Here is a 13,288-nt window from a genome sequence, read left to right on the forward strand (position 1 = left end):
TCATTCCTTTCTAAAAGATGAATTTTACCTTAACCTTAAAGTTATGGTTGATGTAGGAACAACTTGTAAAAAAATCTACCCCCTATATTATGTAAAAGGTCAGACTAGATGACCACAACAGCTCCTTTGACCTTAAAATCTACTACTTTTCAGGCATATTCAAATGTTAAAAATTATAGCATTCCAGTCTTCACAGAAACCACAGATGCCAACAGGATAGAGGGAAAAACAGGGTTTAAAAGGACTGAATGCTCTGTAAGTCATCTCAGTTTGCTCTACAGGCTCCTTAAATTGACAGGAATTGTGAAGTCTTCAGCAGTTAATTCCGATGAGGCCAAAGAGATATCAAATCCCTGGGATTGCTTATTCATACTTACCCTTATCAACAAAGCAAATTAGCAGGCAGTGGGCTTACTGCTGTAATGTGAACCTATTCGTTAACTACTTCCCCCTTCCTTGCAAAAGCTTTATTTCAAACTGGAGAAAGCAAGACAGTTAAGAATTTTGAAAAAGTACTCAAAATTGAAGACTATAAATAAGTCAGAAATTCCTGATTCAAGTCTTCCCTGGAAAACCAACTCCCATATCCATCAATAAGCAAGAGCCTGACAGGAAGGGAACAGACGTGGGGTGATTAAAATAACTATGGCTAAGTAAGTGGCCAAAGGAATTTCTAATTTAAATTTCTAAGGACTAATATTTTTCTGAAAATTTTTCACAAAAAAAACCCAACATCCTATTTCTACTACCTACAGAGTAGGATGAGACAAATGACAACTGCACAAAAAATCCTGATTTTAGAGCAGTTGTAGTAGAGCAATTTACATTTTCAGATGTTATCGTTTCACTGTTATGTAGTATACAATTAATCCTAACAAAACGAAGATATAACAACTTATACGTTGAATAAAAACTTTTGCTCAAAGAAAGCGTATGCTAGTGTACCAAATTAACAAGGATAAGCATGTAGATATGCAAGGAGTGCGTTCATAGAAGCCCATGTTTCATCTGTCACTGCCAAAAGGACTTTCTTTCTTTCAGTAAAATTCAGCAAAAACATGATTTTATCAGAGATCCAACTCATCACAGTTGACTTGGAGGCTTTCTAGTCCCTGAATACAATACCAAGAGTTTTTCATTTTCCTTGAGAGCTTCCCACTCACCAGATAAAAGTTTACTGCTCTATAAGGAATTAAGTTTTTGATAGGAAGAAGGTTCATAGCTTGCAAATAAGGGAACAGTGGAACAACACAAAACAAGGGGTTACCTTGAGTGGTAAAAAGAATGGAGAGCAAAATAATTTTGTTGGCAAAAAATTCAGGAACAGCAGACTGTAGGTATCCTCCAGCAGACCTACATGAAATATGAAGTTCTACTTTCTATAAAAGTATATGATAAAAAACAAAAGATAAATGTCCTAACATAGCTTTTAATTTATTTGACCTCTCAAAAAATGTTAGTCTTTAGGATTTGATTAATTTCTGTTTTAAGGGTTGTTTTGTTTTTGCTCATAAGTTCAGAGCAAATGTTTTACTATTCCAATGTCTTCTAAATATTCCTCAAGTATCAATTTTAAATACTTCTACAATTATTATTTTTAGTTATACAGATCTGGAAAAACTTATTATTTACAATAAAGTAGAATCTTACTGACAAGAATCTCAGTACATACATTTTCATCTCTTCTCCCCAGCATACTTTGTGGGGAAAAGGAGTCGAACGTTTAGGGAACTCTTAAACCCATCTAAGTGAATGTAGATCGATCTAAGCCTGTAACTAAACAGAAGTCCAGCACAAACAGACTCGTCTAAAATGATGCAAGCAACTTAAGATAGACGTTGGAGGTATGGCTCAATTGAGATCAATTTCAGGTTAGACTGATGTAATGAACTTGTGTAATGTTCCTTAGAGAGAAGGATTAATTCTTAGATAACAAAACACCTTTAGGGAAAATTATTTAGTAAAATCTATCAAAGAGTCCCAAGGTAACAGTATAAAGAGAGAAGCAAGTGTGGTCCAGAGACTTACCATTGCTAAAATCAAAAGGACGAAAGGAAAATCATAAAAGCATCTTTGTTTGGTATAAGTAAATAATGCTTAAATCATTAATTATTGGCAGACTGTTATTGAAAAATAAAGTAACCAAATATTCTAAGATTAAAAAGACTTGCTGACCCTCTTATTTGAAAACATATTTAAATTGTTGTATCTCTATTAAATTATAAGTTCTTGGGGGAGGGGGGAGGAAACTTCTAGAAGCTGTAAAGAAAACAAGTCAAAATTACTTAATACTTTAAAAAAAACCCCCCAAAATACCACCAGTCTGATCTTTTTTAAAGAAGATGTTTTGAAAACTCATTTTAGAGCATAATTAATTTCTGATCCAATTTAATTCCTGTTGTTTTTAAAAAAAAATCTGAAAAATATACTTAAGAGTTATCCTATACTCTTCTTGTCATTTGTAACTTCATTTTCAGGAAGAGGAGAACTAAAGCCCTGTTCCTCTAAATACTTGGGCACAAAGTATTTTTTGTGCGTGCCCGGTACCCAAGTGAAATTACCCACATGAGCCAAGTCAGCTATGAACCGAAGTGTTTATGGAACTGAGGCCTAGCTTCCTAAACAGAGAAGAGAATTAAACAGATAAAGTACATGCATTAAAAAACAAACACACCACACCAAGCCAATTTAATGGTCTCTCCCACCACTAATGTCTTTTAGTTATAACACTCTTATGTGCATCTAGGAGAAGGAAAATGTCTCTCAGAAAAAATACTTGTAAAGTTAATAGTGTCCCTTTAACAGAATTTATATTCATTCACAACATTAATATTTTTCTTGGTAATTATGCTACATATTTCCATCTGGAACTACATGCACCAAGTTTGAAATACTTACACAGATTCTGCATCTTTTTCTTTCTTAATTATTCCTGACAAACCAAAAGGCTTTCTTTTCCTTGGTTTTACCCCTACAGAAACAAATGTTTATCCTTAGAAGATCACAGAAAAGAATGAATTAACATTTAACAATGCCACAGACCCTCTAGTCCATGCAGATATCAAATATGTGGCTATAGATCGTGAATGAAGCAAAAATTTAATTTTCAAAGTAAATCTGAAGCCCAGTACGCCTGCTTACAAGGAGGTAATAAAAAGAAAATGATTTCAAAGTTAAAGTCTGTTCATTATAACATTTAGCATGGTAAAACTGGCTTTGTATCTTACATCATAAGTTATAAGTTACATAACGTCATTAGGAAGTGAATGCCAAACCCAGTTCCTCTCAGACTCATGTCTACTCTTCTCCTAGATTTTTGCTGAAGTTGACTAATTTTTTCAGAAAACAGAAAATATGGGAGTGATCATTTAGAATCACAGGATTGAAAGGACTCAAGGCTCCATTAGTTTAAACCCCTACATGAATGGAAGATACGCTATTCCTGTATCACGCCAAACAAATGCTTCTCCAGCCTTATTGCTTCATGTCCTGCCCTCTACAGCAAGCAAGAACAGCTGTTCTCTTTATGGCAGCCTTTCAAATATATGACAACTACTATCACATGCTCCTCATTCTTGTATCTCCTTGTCTTCAAACTAAACATACCTAGCTCTCTCAGTTTCTTATATGGCTTGCATTCCAACTTCTATGGCATCTTCACTGCTTGCCTCTGTATCCTCTCCAGTTTCTCTATTATCTTTTAAAAATGTGGGGCCCAAAACTGCACACAATATTCCAGCTGATGCCTAACTGCACACACAGCTTCAACACTATGGCTCTGACTCCTTTTTTCCCAAATAACCTCTTAGATGAAGTAAAGTGTGCTTTCAGTAAAACAGTTATATATTACAGGGGTGGGGCACAGGGAGTTTTGGTGAGCTGTTGTGGGCTGGGTCAGTACCCTCGACACCCTTTGCAATAACTCAGCAAAACTCCTTAAGGGACAGATCCTGTTGGCCTGGCCACGTGGGTCCAAGCCGCTGCTTACTGTTTGGGGTCTGTGGGCTGCCACTGCTTACCTGGGGAGCCCAGCCCCATCCTGGCTGAGTGCAGAACAGAGCCACAGTCCGCTGCCCACATGCCACTCCCTACATGTCCCTGGCCGCGGAACTGGTACCCGTCTCAGAGGTGTGTGGGCAGTCAGCCATGGTTCTGTTCTGAGCTCAGCTCAGGTGGGGAGCAACTGGCTGGGATTCCTGGCTAAGGAGAGGCAGCCCATGGGGCCCAAACAGTAAGCAGCAGCTTTATGGCTGACAGGACAGAGCATCAGAAGCTGAAGGGCCCCAGAGCCAGCAGAACACATGCGGTTCCCAGAAACTCTCCAGACCCAGCAGGGGCTCAGCTCTTTCTGTGGATACACTGACTTGCAGCACTGTGTGGAACTGAATATTAGTCTGAACAGTGCCAGGAGAGAGACCTAAGCAGGCAACATTTGCAGCCCCCGTGCATGGATGGAAAGAGCCAGGATGGCAACAAAAGCAGTGGAAACAGAAGCCTGGCAGTGGGTTGGGGCTCGGGAGGCAGCAGAACCACTGCCAAAGTGGGGAGCAGCAGCTGGGCTATGGGGAGGAAGAGCACAAGTCAGGCAGGGCTGTGCTAGGCACATGGGCAGCAAGTGCCAGGTGACAGCCACACACCAGGGGCCACGGTGGAGATGCTGTGCCACAGGGGCAATTAGGAGCAGGAGCAGGAGCTCTGCAAATACAGCCAGGCTCCTATCCCAAGGCACTGGGCATGGGGTCCCGCCCTCTAGCCCGCGTCTGGCACTAATGCTTCCTCCAATTGCTGGGGCAGGCGAGTAGAAGTGGCCACCTTGGTGCTGGGGCTACGGCTCAGAAGCCAGCAGCTGCCTCCGCTCTCTTGGTTGGCATGTCTAGCACCATCAAGCATCCCAGCCCAGGCTGTTCTCTGTGCCTGGGCTGGGTGGGACCAAAGGACCTGCCATGGGCTGAACAAAAACCATCCATGGGCCAGATCCATCCTGTGAGCCATATTTTACCCACCCTGATATAAAATCTGAGCATCTGGAATAGTCATTCAACATTTCTTCTAGCAGTTTTGCTCACTGATACGATCCTTTTGCTTAGAGTACACTAGGTGGTATTGATGCAGCTGAGAAATTTCTGCAGTCTGGGAAAATTTTTGCTTAGATAACTGGACTCCAGGAAGCCAGGACAAATTTATATCATAGCAGGCAGATTGATGGCTTCTTTTTTCCTTGATACAACAATAATTCATGAATGTGTAAATTTGTATTTATATATTTTTCATTTCAGAAAACACTCTCAAGTCCACAAGGAATTACTATTGGGGTATGACACTAGTTCTCAAAAGCATGCATTTATTCCACTGTCTAAATATTTGGAGGTCCCTCAACTGTAATTTGGGCAACTCAGAGTTGCCTGCACTTAAAAATCTCTTCCCACAATGGCTATTATACTGGCAACCCATGCTCCCAAAAGGAGTAAAGACACACATATGCAATTGTAGTTTATAGCCTGAAGAAAATTAACTATATACTGACAAAGTACTTTGCCTACAAATTTGTCTACACTAGAATATGTGCTGGCATAAACAATATAGATGTATATTCCAAAACTTTAAGTGCAAACCAGGGTTTAGCTTGCCACTTGTAAATTATCCAGTCAATTGCTAATGTCTGGTCTTCTAGATATAGAGCACCAGACTGGAAATGACAAACCAAATGGTTGTAAATGGAAGTACAGCTGTTTATGAAAAACATTTTGATCTTTTAACAATTTTATATACATTCTGTCAAGAAGTGGTCCTGGACATTTTCTTGAATGCCAATTTTTAATAAAAAATGTTTTAAGACTACTACTAAATAACTTTCCAACTTTTTTTTTTTTAAATCTAGTAGCAGCTTAAGAAATTAACAACTCACCTTCAGTTGCAGTAGACGTATTGCATTCTTCAAAGTCAATAAGGCCTTAAAGAAAATTGAACATGTGTATTAGTTATTAGCTTTAATCTTAAGAGACATTTTCTGAGATATTTTTAAAAAATAACATCTTTTTCTCCTTAATACAAAAATGTCACTACAAACTCATGTTCTGAGAGTACTCAGCCCTAAAACAGTCAACCTGAAAATTCATGCAGATATGATGATGACTATATAATTGACTATTGAAAGACTTTATGAACTCAAAAGTAAATATTAAAAATGTCAAGGAGATCACTATGAACTTGATCAGGTTGCACACAGTTACGTCTGACTACTGAGAATACCACTGTCAATATAATTTAACATATATTCTAGTCACAGTTGCTACATTAACATGATTTTAGGCACCTTACATTCCATTGACTGTACATTCAAATTTATACCAATTATTTTTTAACAAGAGAGATGCAAAGGGAAAATGCAAACACTGCTGTGGCACCACCCAACTGTACTATTTTATATTAGCTTTGCCATTCATCACATGTATTTCCATTTGGGACTTTTACACAGTAAGAAGGGAGAAAAACCACTTTTAAAAATAGGAAAAAGTGAACAAAATGACAGAACAGCAAAAAGCATCAATGCAAACATGGTACCTAAATTACTGTTAAGTCACTGAAACGAAAGACTTTAAGTGAACAGTACTGTTTTAACAAAAAAAAAAATTGCCATTGTGGACAGTTTAGTTTAGGAAACAGCTATTTAGATCGAGACACTCCTGTGTTTTTAAAGTGAGCATCATAATGGCACTCAACTTGTGTGCCTGCATTTCTGTGCACACACACATATGATTATATTTACATTACACATACAATGGCAAACTATTGCTTCCTCCCCCGATACTGTATAGAAACCATGCTCCCCCCACCCCTGCCACATACACACCTATGTCATCTTAAAAAAAATTATCATTTTCAAGAAACAAACCAAGCCTGGAAAATTTCAATTACAAGCAACTGAGAGCTCAAATGGAAACTTTTATGCATCATTAAATATTGAAGTGTTTCCTATTCCCACTATAAGAAATGCTTTATAGTGACACTTTGAAACCTATTCTCAGTTTTTTGGTGTAAGAAATAACATAGGAAAGTTGTGTGTCTTTTTATGAATTTTGATTTGGAAAAAAGGAAAGAACAGTGCCCTAAGGCATTTTCTGTCTGTGACTTGGAAGAAAGTCATTCTTATACCTTTTTGAGAAACCTAATATTCAGACTTAAATGAAGCAGGGCCAAAGTACCTGAAAATATGCAACTAATATTGTTTTTAAACATACTGATATAACAAATGTATTACACAAGATGTCACATTCAAACACTTAAAATGCATTTATTTAAAAAACTGTGAAGTTAGTGCTGATGTAAGCATGGGACTAATGCATATTCAAGTCATCCCAGCTTAGTTCTTTCTACGGCTGTGAAATATTTACCAAGTAAATCATAAAAAACGTACTCAGAAGTGATGAGAAAATATTCACTTGGATCTTTCAGGTCAAAACTGTGTTCTATACATTAAAACTAATTACTTTATGATATTTTTCCAAGACCGCAATAAGATCTACACACAACTAAACGAGAAAAAGCAGTGCAATATAGTAAATTAAAAAAATTTAAAACGATAAACAAAAATCAATTAACCTCTACATATATTTTTCTACGTAAACTGACTCAGGGTATAGGCAAGTAAGGAGCATTACATAATTCTAAAGAGATTTTCCATATATGAAAAAATTAAGCAATATCTCATTGGATATTTTGAGGATACAAAAACATGTATCCTCAAAATAAAGATTTTATTGATATTCAATAAGATGCCAATCTGACAAATGCATGTACCTGTACACAAAGGTAGGCACACATACAGTTCTTTGTAAGGTTAGAATCTAGGAGAAGAATTATAACAACAGTTTAAAAATGATCTTTTAAAATTGTTTTAGAATAACAATGGGCTGGATAAGGCCTGCCAACTGATCCAGCCCAATGGCTGCCTCCAGAGACACTCTGCATGAGGCCAAGCTCTGCCTGCTCCTGCCCAGGGCAGTCTTCGATCTCACCTGCCCTGTGCCTGCTGACGGCACTGCCCTGGCTCTGACCCCAACCAGCATGCACAACTTCCCAGTGGAGCTGCTCCTGCTGCAGCTGCCCAGGTACTGCTTAGCTCCCTCTGCTTCCAGCAGCTACTCTTCCTCCTGCCCCTGCTGTGCTGCATGGCAGGGGGGAGGCTGCAGCTGGGCAGTTCCTGCTCCAGCTTGCGGGGTTCTAGCTTCAGCTGCCAACTGCCTTCCACTCACTCCACCCACCCAGCTCAATGAGGAGGCCGAGTGGGTGGAAGATGGCTAGAAGCTGAAGCTGGAGCTCTGTGTGCTGGGGAAGAAGCCACCTAGTTGCAGCTTCTCCCTGCCTGGAATGGTGCAACAGGGGCAGGAGGAGGAGGGGGTGAAGCCACTGGAGGCGGGGGTAGCCAAGTAGCATCTAGGCAGCTGCAGCAACAGAAGTAGCCCCGCTGGGAAGCTGTGTGAACTGAGGCTGGGTAAGGGCTGTTGGCAGGCATGGGGCATGTGGGGGCAGGAAAACAGTGCTGGTTGCTTGGGATGGGAGCACTGTGAAGGGAGCTGCAGGCTACATGGGGGATGAGAGGGGTGGGCAGAACACATCTGATCACCTTCACCATCCGCCATAAAGCTGGCAAGTCCGTGAGCAACACGGAAGTCCTTGACTTCAGGAAAGCCAACTTTAACAAGCTCAGGAGGCTTGTCAGTCAGGCCCTAAGGGACCACGACCCTAGGGAGAGGAGAGTTCAAGAAGAGTGGTTGTTCCTCAAGGGAGTGAGCCTCAATGCACAAGCTAAGTCTATTCCATCTCAGAGGAAATGCAGCAAGAGGGCACAGCAGCCCACCTGGCTCTCCAGGGACCTAGCAGACCTCCTGAGGCTAAAAAGAAAGGCCTACAAAGGCCAAAGGATGGGATTCACCTCCAAGGAGGAATATTCTGCACTGGTCTGGTTCTGCAGGGAACAAAGCAGGAAAGCCAAGGCTGCAACTGAACTCCAACTAGCTTTGAGCATCAATGACAATAAAAAGTCCTTTTTCAGATATGTGGGGAGCCGGAAGAAAAGCAAGGGCAACACTGGACCTCCGCTGAACCAGATGGGGCAACTGACGCCCAGGAAAAAGCCAACCTATTAAATGGGTAATTTGTGTCGGTCTTTCATCAGTCCCATGGGATGTCCATGCCTGCTACGGGACAGGGAGGTCCCGGTGAGGGAGATCCCCTGCCCTCCATTAATGCTGACCTTGTGAAGGAACACCTTGAGAAGCTGGATACCTTCAAGTCAGCCGGCCCTGACAATCTACACCCCAGGGTACTCAAGGAGCTGGCGAGCATCATAGCCCAGCCTCTGGCACGGATCTTTGAAAACTCTTGGCGCTCTGGCGTAGTGCCCAAAGACTGGAAGAAGGCCAGTGTGGTGTCTTTCTTCAAGAAAGGGAAGAAAGTAGATCCGGCTAACTATAGGCCCATCAGCCTGACTTCTATCCTGGGGAAGATCTTAGAAAAGTTTATTAAAGAGGCCATCCTTAATGGACTGTCTGACGCCAACATCCTGAGGGATAGTCAGCATGGGTTTGTTGTGGGTAGGTCTTGCTTGATCAACCCCTTTTCCTTCTACGACCAGGTAGCCTATCACCTGGACAAGGGAGAAAAGATTGATGTCATATATCTTCACTTCAAAAAAAAAAAGCCTTCGATCTGGTATCCCATGATCACGTCTCGGCAAAACTGGCCAATTGTGGCCTTGGGTCCACCACAATCTGCTGGCTGGGAAATTGGCTCTATGGTCGGACCCAGAGGGTAGTAATTGATGGAAGTCAATTGTCATGGTGTCCTGTGACCAGTGCAGTCCCCCAAGGCTCTGGACCCATATTGTTCAACATCTTCATTAATGATGTCGACACTGGAGTCAGAAGTGGACTGGCCAAATTCACCGATGACACCAAACTTTGGAGCAAAGCATCCACACCAGAAGACAGCCGGGTGATCCAGGCTGATCTGGACAGGCTCAGCAAATGGGTGGATGGGAACCTGATGGTGTTTAACACTGAAAAATGCAAGGTTCTCCACCTTGGGAAGAAAAACCTGCAGCATCCTTATAGGCTCGGCAGTGCTACTACACTGGCTAGCACTATGGAAGAAAGAGACTTGGGGGTCATCATTGACCACAAGATCAACATGAGCCTGCAATGCGATGTTGTGGCTACTAAAGCGAGCAAAACCCTGGCTTGCATCCATAGATGCTTCTCAAGCAAATCCCGGGACGTCATTCTCCCCTTGTACTTTGCCTTGGTGAGACCGCAGCTGGAGTACTGCATCCAGTTTTGGGCTCCACAATTTAAAAGGGATGTGGAGAAGTTTGAGAGAGTCCAGAGAAGAGCCACACACATGATCAGAGGTCAGGAAAACAAACCTTACCACGACAGGCTGAGAGCCATGGGGCTCTTTAGCCTGGAAAAGCGCAGGCTCAGGGTTCATCTGACGGCCACCTATATGTTTATCATGGGTGACCACCAGTATCTGGGGGAAGGTTTGTTCACCAGAGCGCCCCTAGGGATGATGAGGTCAAATGGTTATAAACTACTACAAGACCGTTTCAGGCTGGACATAAGGAAGAATTTCTTTACTGTCCGAACCCCCAAGGTCTGGAACAGCCTGCCATCGGAGCTGGTTGAAGCACCTACATTGAACACCTTCAAGAGAAATTTGGATGCTTATCTTACTGGGATCCTATGACCCCAGCTGACTTCCTGCCCTTTGGGCGGGGGGCTGGACTCGATGATCTTCCAACGTCCCTTCCAGTTCTAATGTCTATGACATGTATGAAACCTGTACTGTACCACCTGGGGCAAGCTCCGTCCCCCTGCCTCCCCCTCCGCCCGCATCCTGGCCAGGTCCCAGGACCTACTATGCAGCCAGCCTCCCTTCACAAATCCATATTCCCCAACACAAACACCCACATACTCCTCCCCTCTCCCCCATATAATATGCAAGGCTAAGACTTTATTTTGAGCTATTATGCAATCACCTCTATATACACTACTCAAAAAAATAATATCAGGACAAAAATATTTATTGAGATAAAATATGTCACAGTAGATGTTTAAATTTTAGTATGTTTTTTATGCATATAATTTGTTAAAACGATATCTTCTGAAATATTTTGTGTGTAGGGCCCTTGACGATTCACCAAAACTCATTAAGTGGCCCACGAACTGAAGTAACCGCCCACCCGTTTCAGAAGCTTTACAAATTAAGCATCAAAATTTTAAGAAAGTATTTATCAATAAACTTAATTTCCAATGCTATTTATTTTCCTTTGATTTTAAAACAGGGGTGCTCAACCTGCAGGCCAAATGCAGCCTGCAGAGCCACTGCATCTGGCCCACAAGTCTCCACCCAGGTTAGGAAATTTGGAATTGGGGGAGCAGTGGCTACACTCACCAGCTGCCAAATTCATGTGCCCCCTCCCGCAGCAGACCTTAACCTGGGCTGAACTATGCCTTCTCTCTGTGCCTCTGGGTTGGGGCCAGGCCATGCCCCGTCTCCTCCCCAGGGGCATGATCAGAGCTGGGCTGTGCTCCCTCCCTGCCCTCTGCAGGGCTGATTCAGGTGTGGGCCATGCCCCCTGTCTCCTCCCCCCAACACCATGCTGGATCCATCCAAGCTGCCCCCAGCCACATGCATCCTGTGGATGGACCAGGTACTCCTCATCTCACCCCCCAAGGAAAGAAGTTGAACAGCACTGATATAGTTGCTTCTCTTGCTTTGAGTGACCTATATAGATTTGTTCTAAGTTGACCAGAAAATGCTCTCGCTTAATATGCCAAGTATTTAATAAAAAACAAAAAAAGCTAAAAATCCCTTAGATAGTAAAACACACAAAAGCATTTAACATTTTTTTCAACAGGCATTTTCTCAGACCATGCAATTTCTTTAACTCCTTTCTTGTCTGTTACGCCTGATGTCTTTAGAGACCATAAGGATTCCAAACCATTAACTGAAATAATTTTAGTAAAAGCACAGGGCTGACGTAAAAATCCTACCTGTAATCCCAGCTTCACAACGATGTCTTTCTCCTCCCCCATTTGCTAACAAAAGCAGCAGTACTGAGCAGAAGGCAGGGACTTCTACTTACTTAACAAGCGATCAGGGTTTTTGTTTTGTCTATTTCATTTTCTACCATTTGTCTTTAAAGACTATTCCACATTCTAATACATGTGTCAATTCACTAGACAAATCTCTCTGCTACTCCAGTCTTGGCTAGACAAACACCTTTCCTGCCCATGGCAGGGGATCAGACTTGATGATCTGCTCAGGTCCCTTCCAACCCTACAAACTATGAAACTATCCTGAACACAATAACTGACTGTACTAAACTGTACCAAAGTGCACAATGCAAGTAAATGCAAGGATTAGATTAAATCAAGTGAGTTAAACTCCCTTGGCCCTGTGAGCTGGACTTGGACTGTAGCGCTTCTCACAAGCTGGATCCATACTGCAACTGTCGTCCAAATCGGGCAAGAAATGACAAAGTTTTAGGCATTTTCATGATGCCCCATTATAGCCTTTGGGCAAAACAGTGAAACTCATCGAAACAGTGAAACAATTTTGATGAAACGAAATGGGCCAATGCTTCGAAATGGAACAAAATGAAACACTGTCCCTTCAAAACAGTGAAATGGATGTCAAAATGAAATGATAGTGTTTTGTACAGCCCTATTGGGCAAACTGTGGCACCCTTCCCTGTTGCCCCTGTTACACAGGCTCCACACCACAGGTCCCCTGCTGCCTGGGCTGCATGGACTCCCTGCCCCTGCCTCCTACCTCATGGGCTGTACAGAGTCCTGGGGTCCCTGTGGGCCACACTACCCCATCTCCAGATTAGGACAACACTAGGACAGCACTCCAGAAGCATGGACAGGGGCAGGAAGTAGAAGCTGGAGGAGCAGGATGGGAAGCCAGGGACCCCAGTAACAACAGGAGTTGCACGAGGTGGCGGGGGGAGTGGGAGGAGACAAAAGTGGCATGTAGGAGGAAGCCTGCAAGCCTTAAATTAAGCTTTTGTAGGCTGCATGTAGCCCAGGGGACAGCCCTGTATTAGAAAATCAAATTAAGTATGTACTAAGTTTTATGGCAAGCAAGACTAGCTGGAACTACTGAGAGATCAATCTTATTTCAGAGCTATCAGTTCCACACTGGCATATAAAAATGTATAATCAACAAGCAAAATCCTTTTTTTTTAAATTAAAAGAAAATAATATTGCAAACATAATAA

General features: G+C 42.0%; 1 protein-coding gene across 1 annotated transcript in view; it reads right to left on the reverse strand.

Annotated features, from left to right (window-relative positions):
* Positions 1-13,288, reverse strand: part of FCHO2 (FCH and mu domain containing endocytic adaptor 2) — a 157,719-nt gene that overhangs the window by 55,047 nt on the left and 89,384 nt on the right. Inside the window, exons 9-10 of the mRNA XM_090038124.1 lie at positions 5,906-5,950; positions 2,899-2,971 (exon numbers count right to left, since the gene is read on the reverse strand). Of these exons, the coding sequence (XP_089894250.1) occupies positions 2,899-2,971; positions 5,906-5,950 (118 nt within the window). The remainder of the gene's footprint in view (positions 1-2,898; positions 2,972-5,905; positions 5,951-13,288) is intronic.

The sequence above is a fragment of the Crocodylus siamensis genome, chromosome 3 (assembly GCF_052110815.1).
Source record: "Crocodylus siamensis isolate JL-2025a chromosome 3, ASM5211081v1, whole genome shotgun sequence".
NCBI classification, from domain to species: domain Eukaryota; kingdom Metazoa; phylum Chordata; order Crocodylia; family Crocodylidae; genus Crocodylus; species Crocodylus siamensis.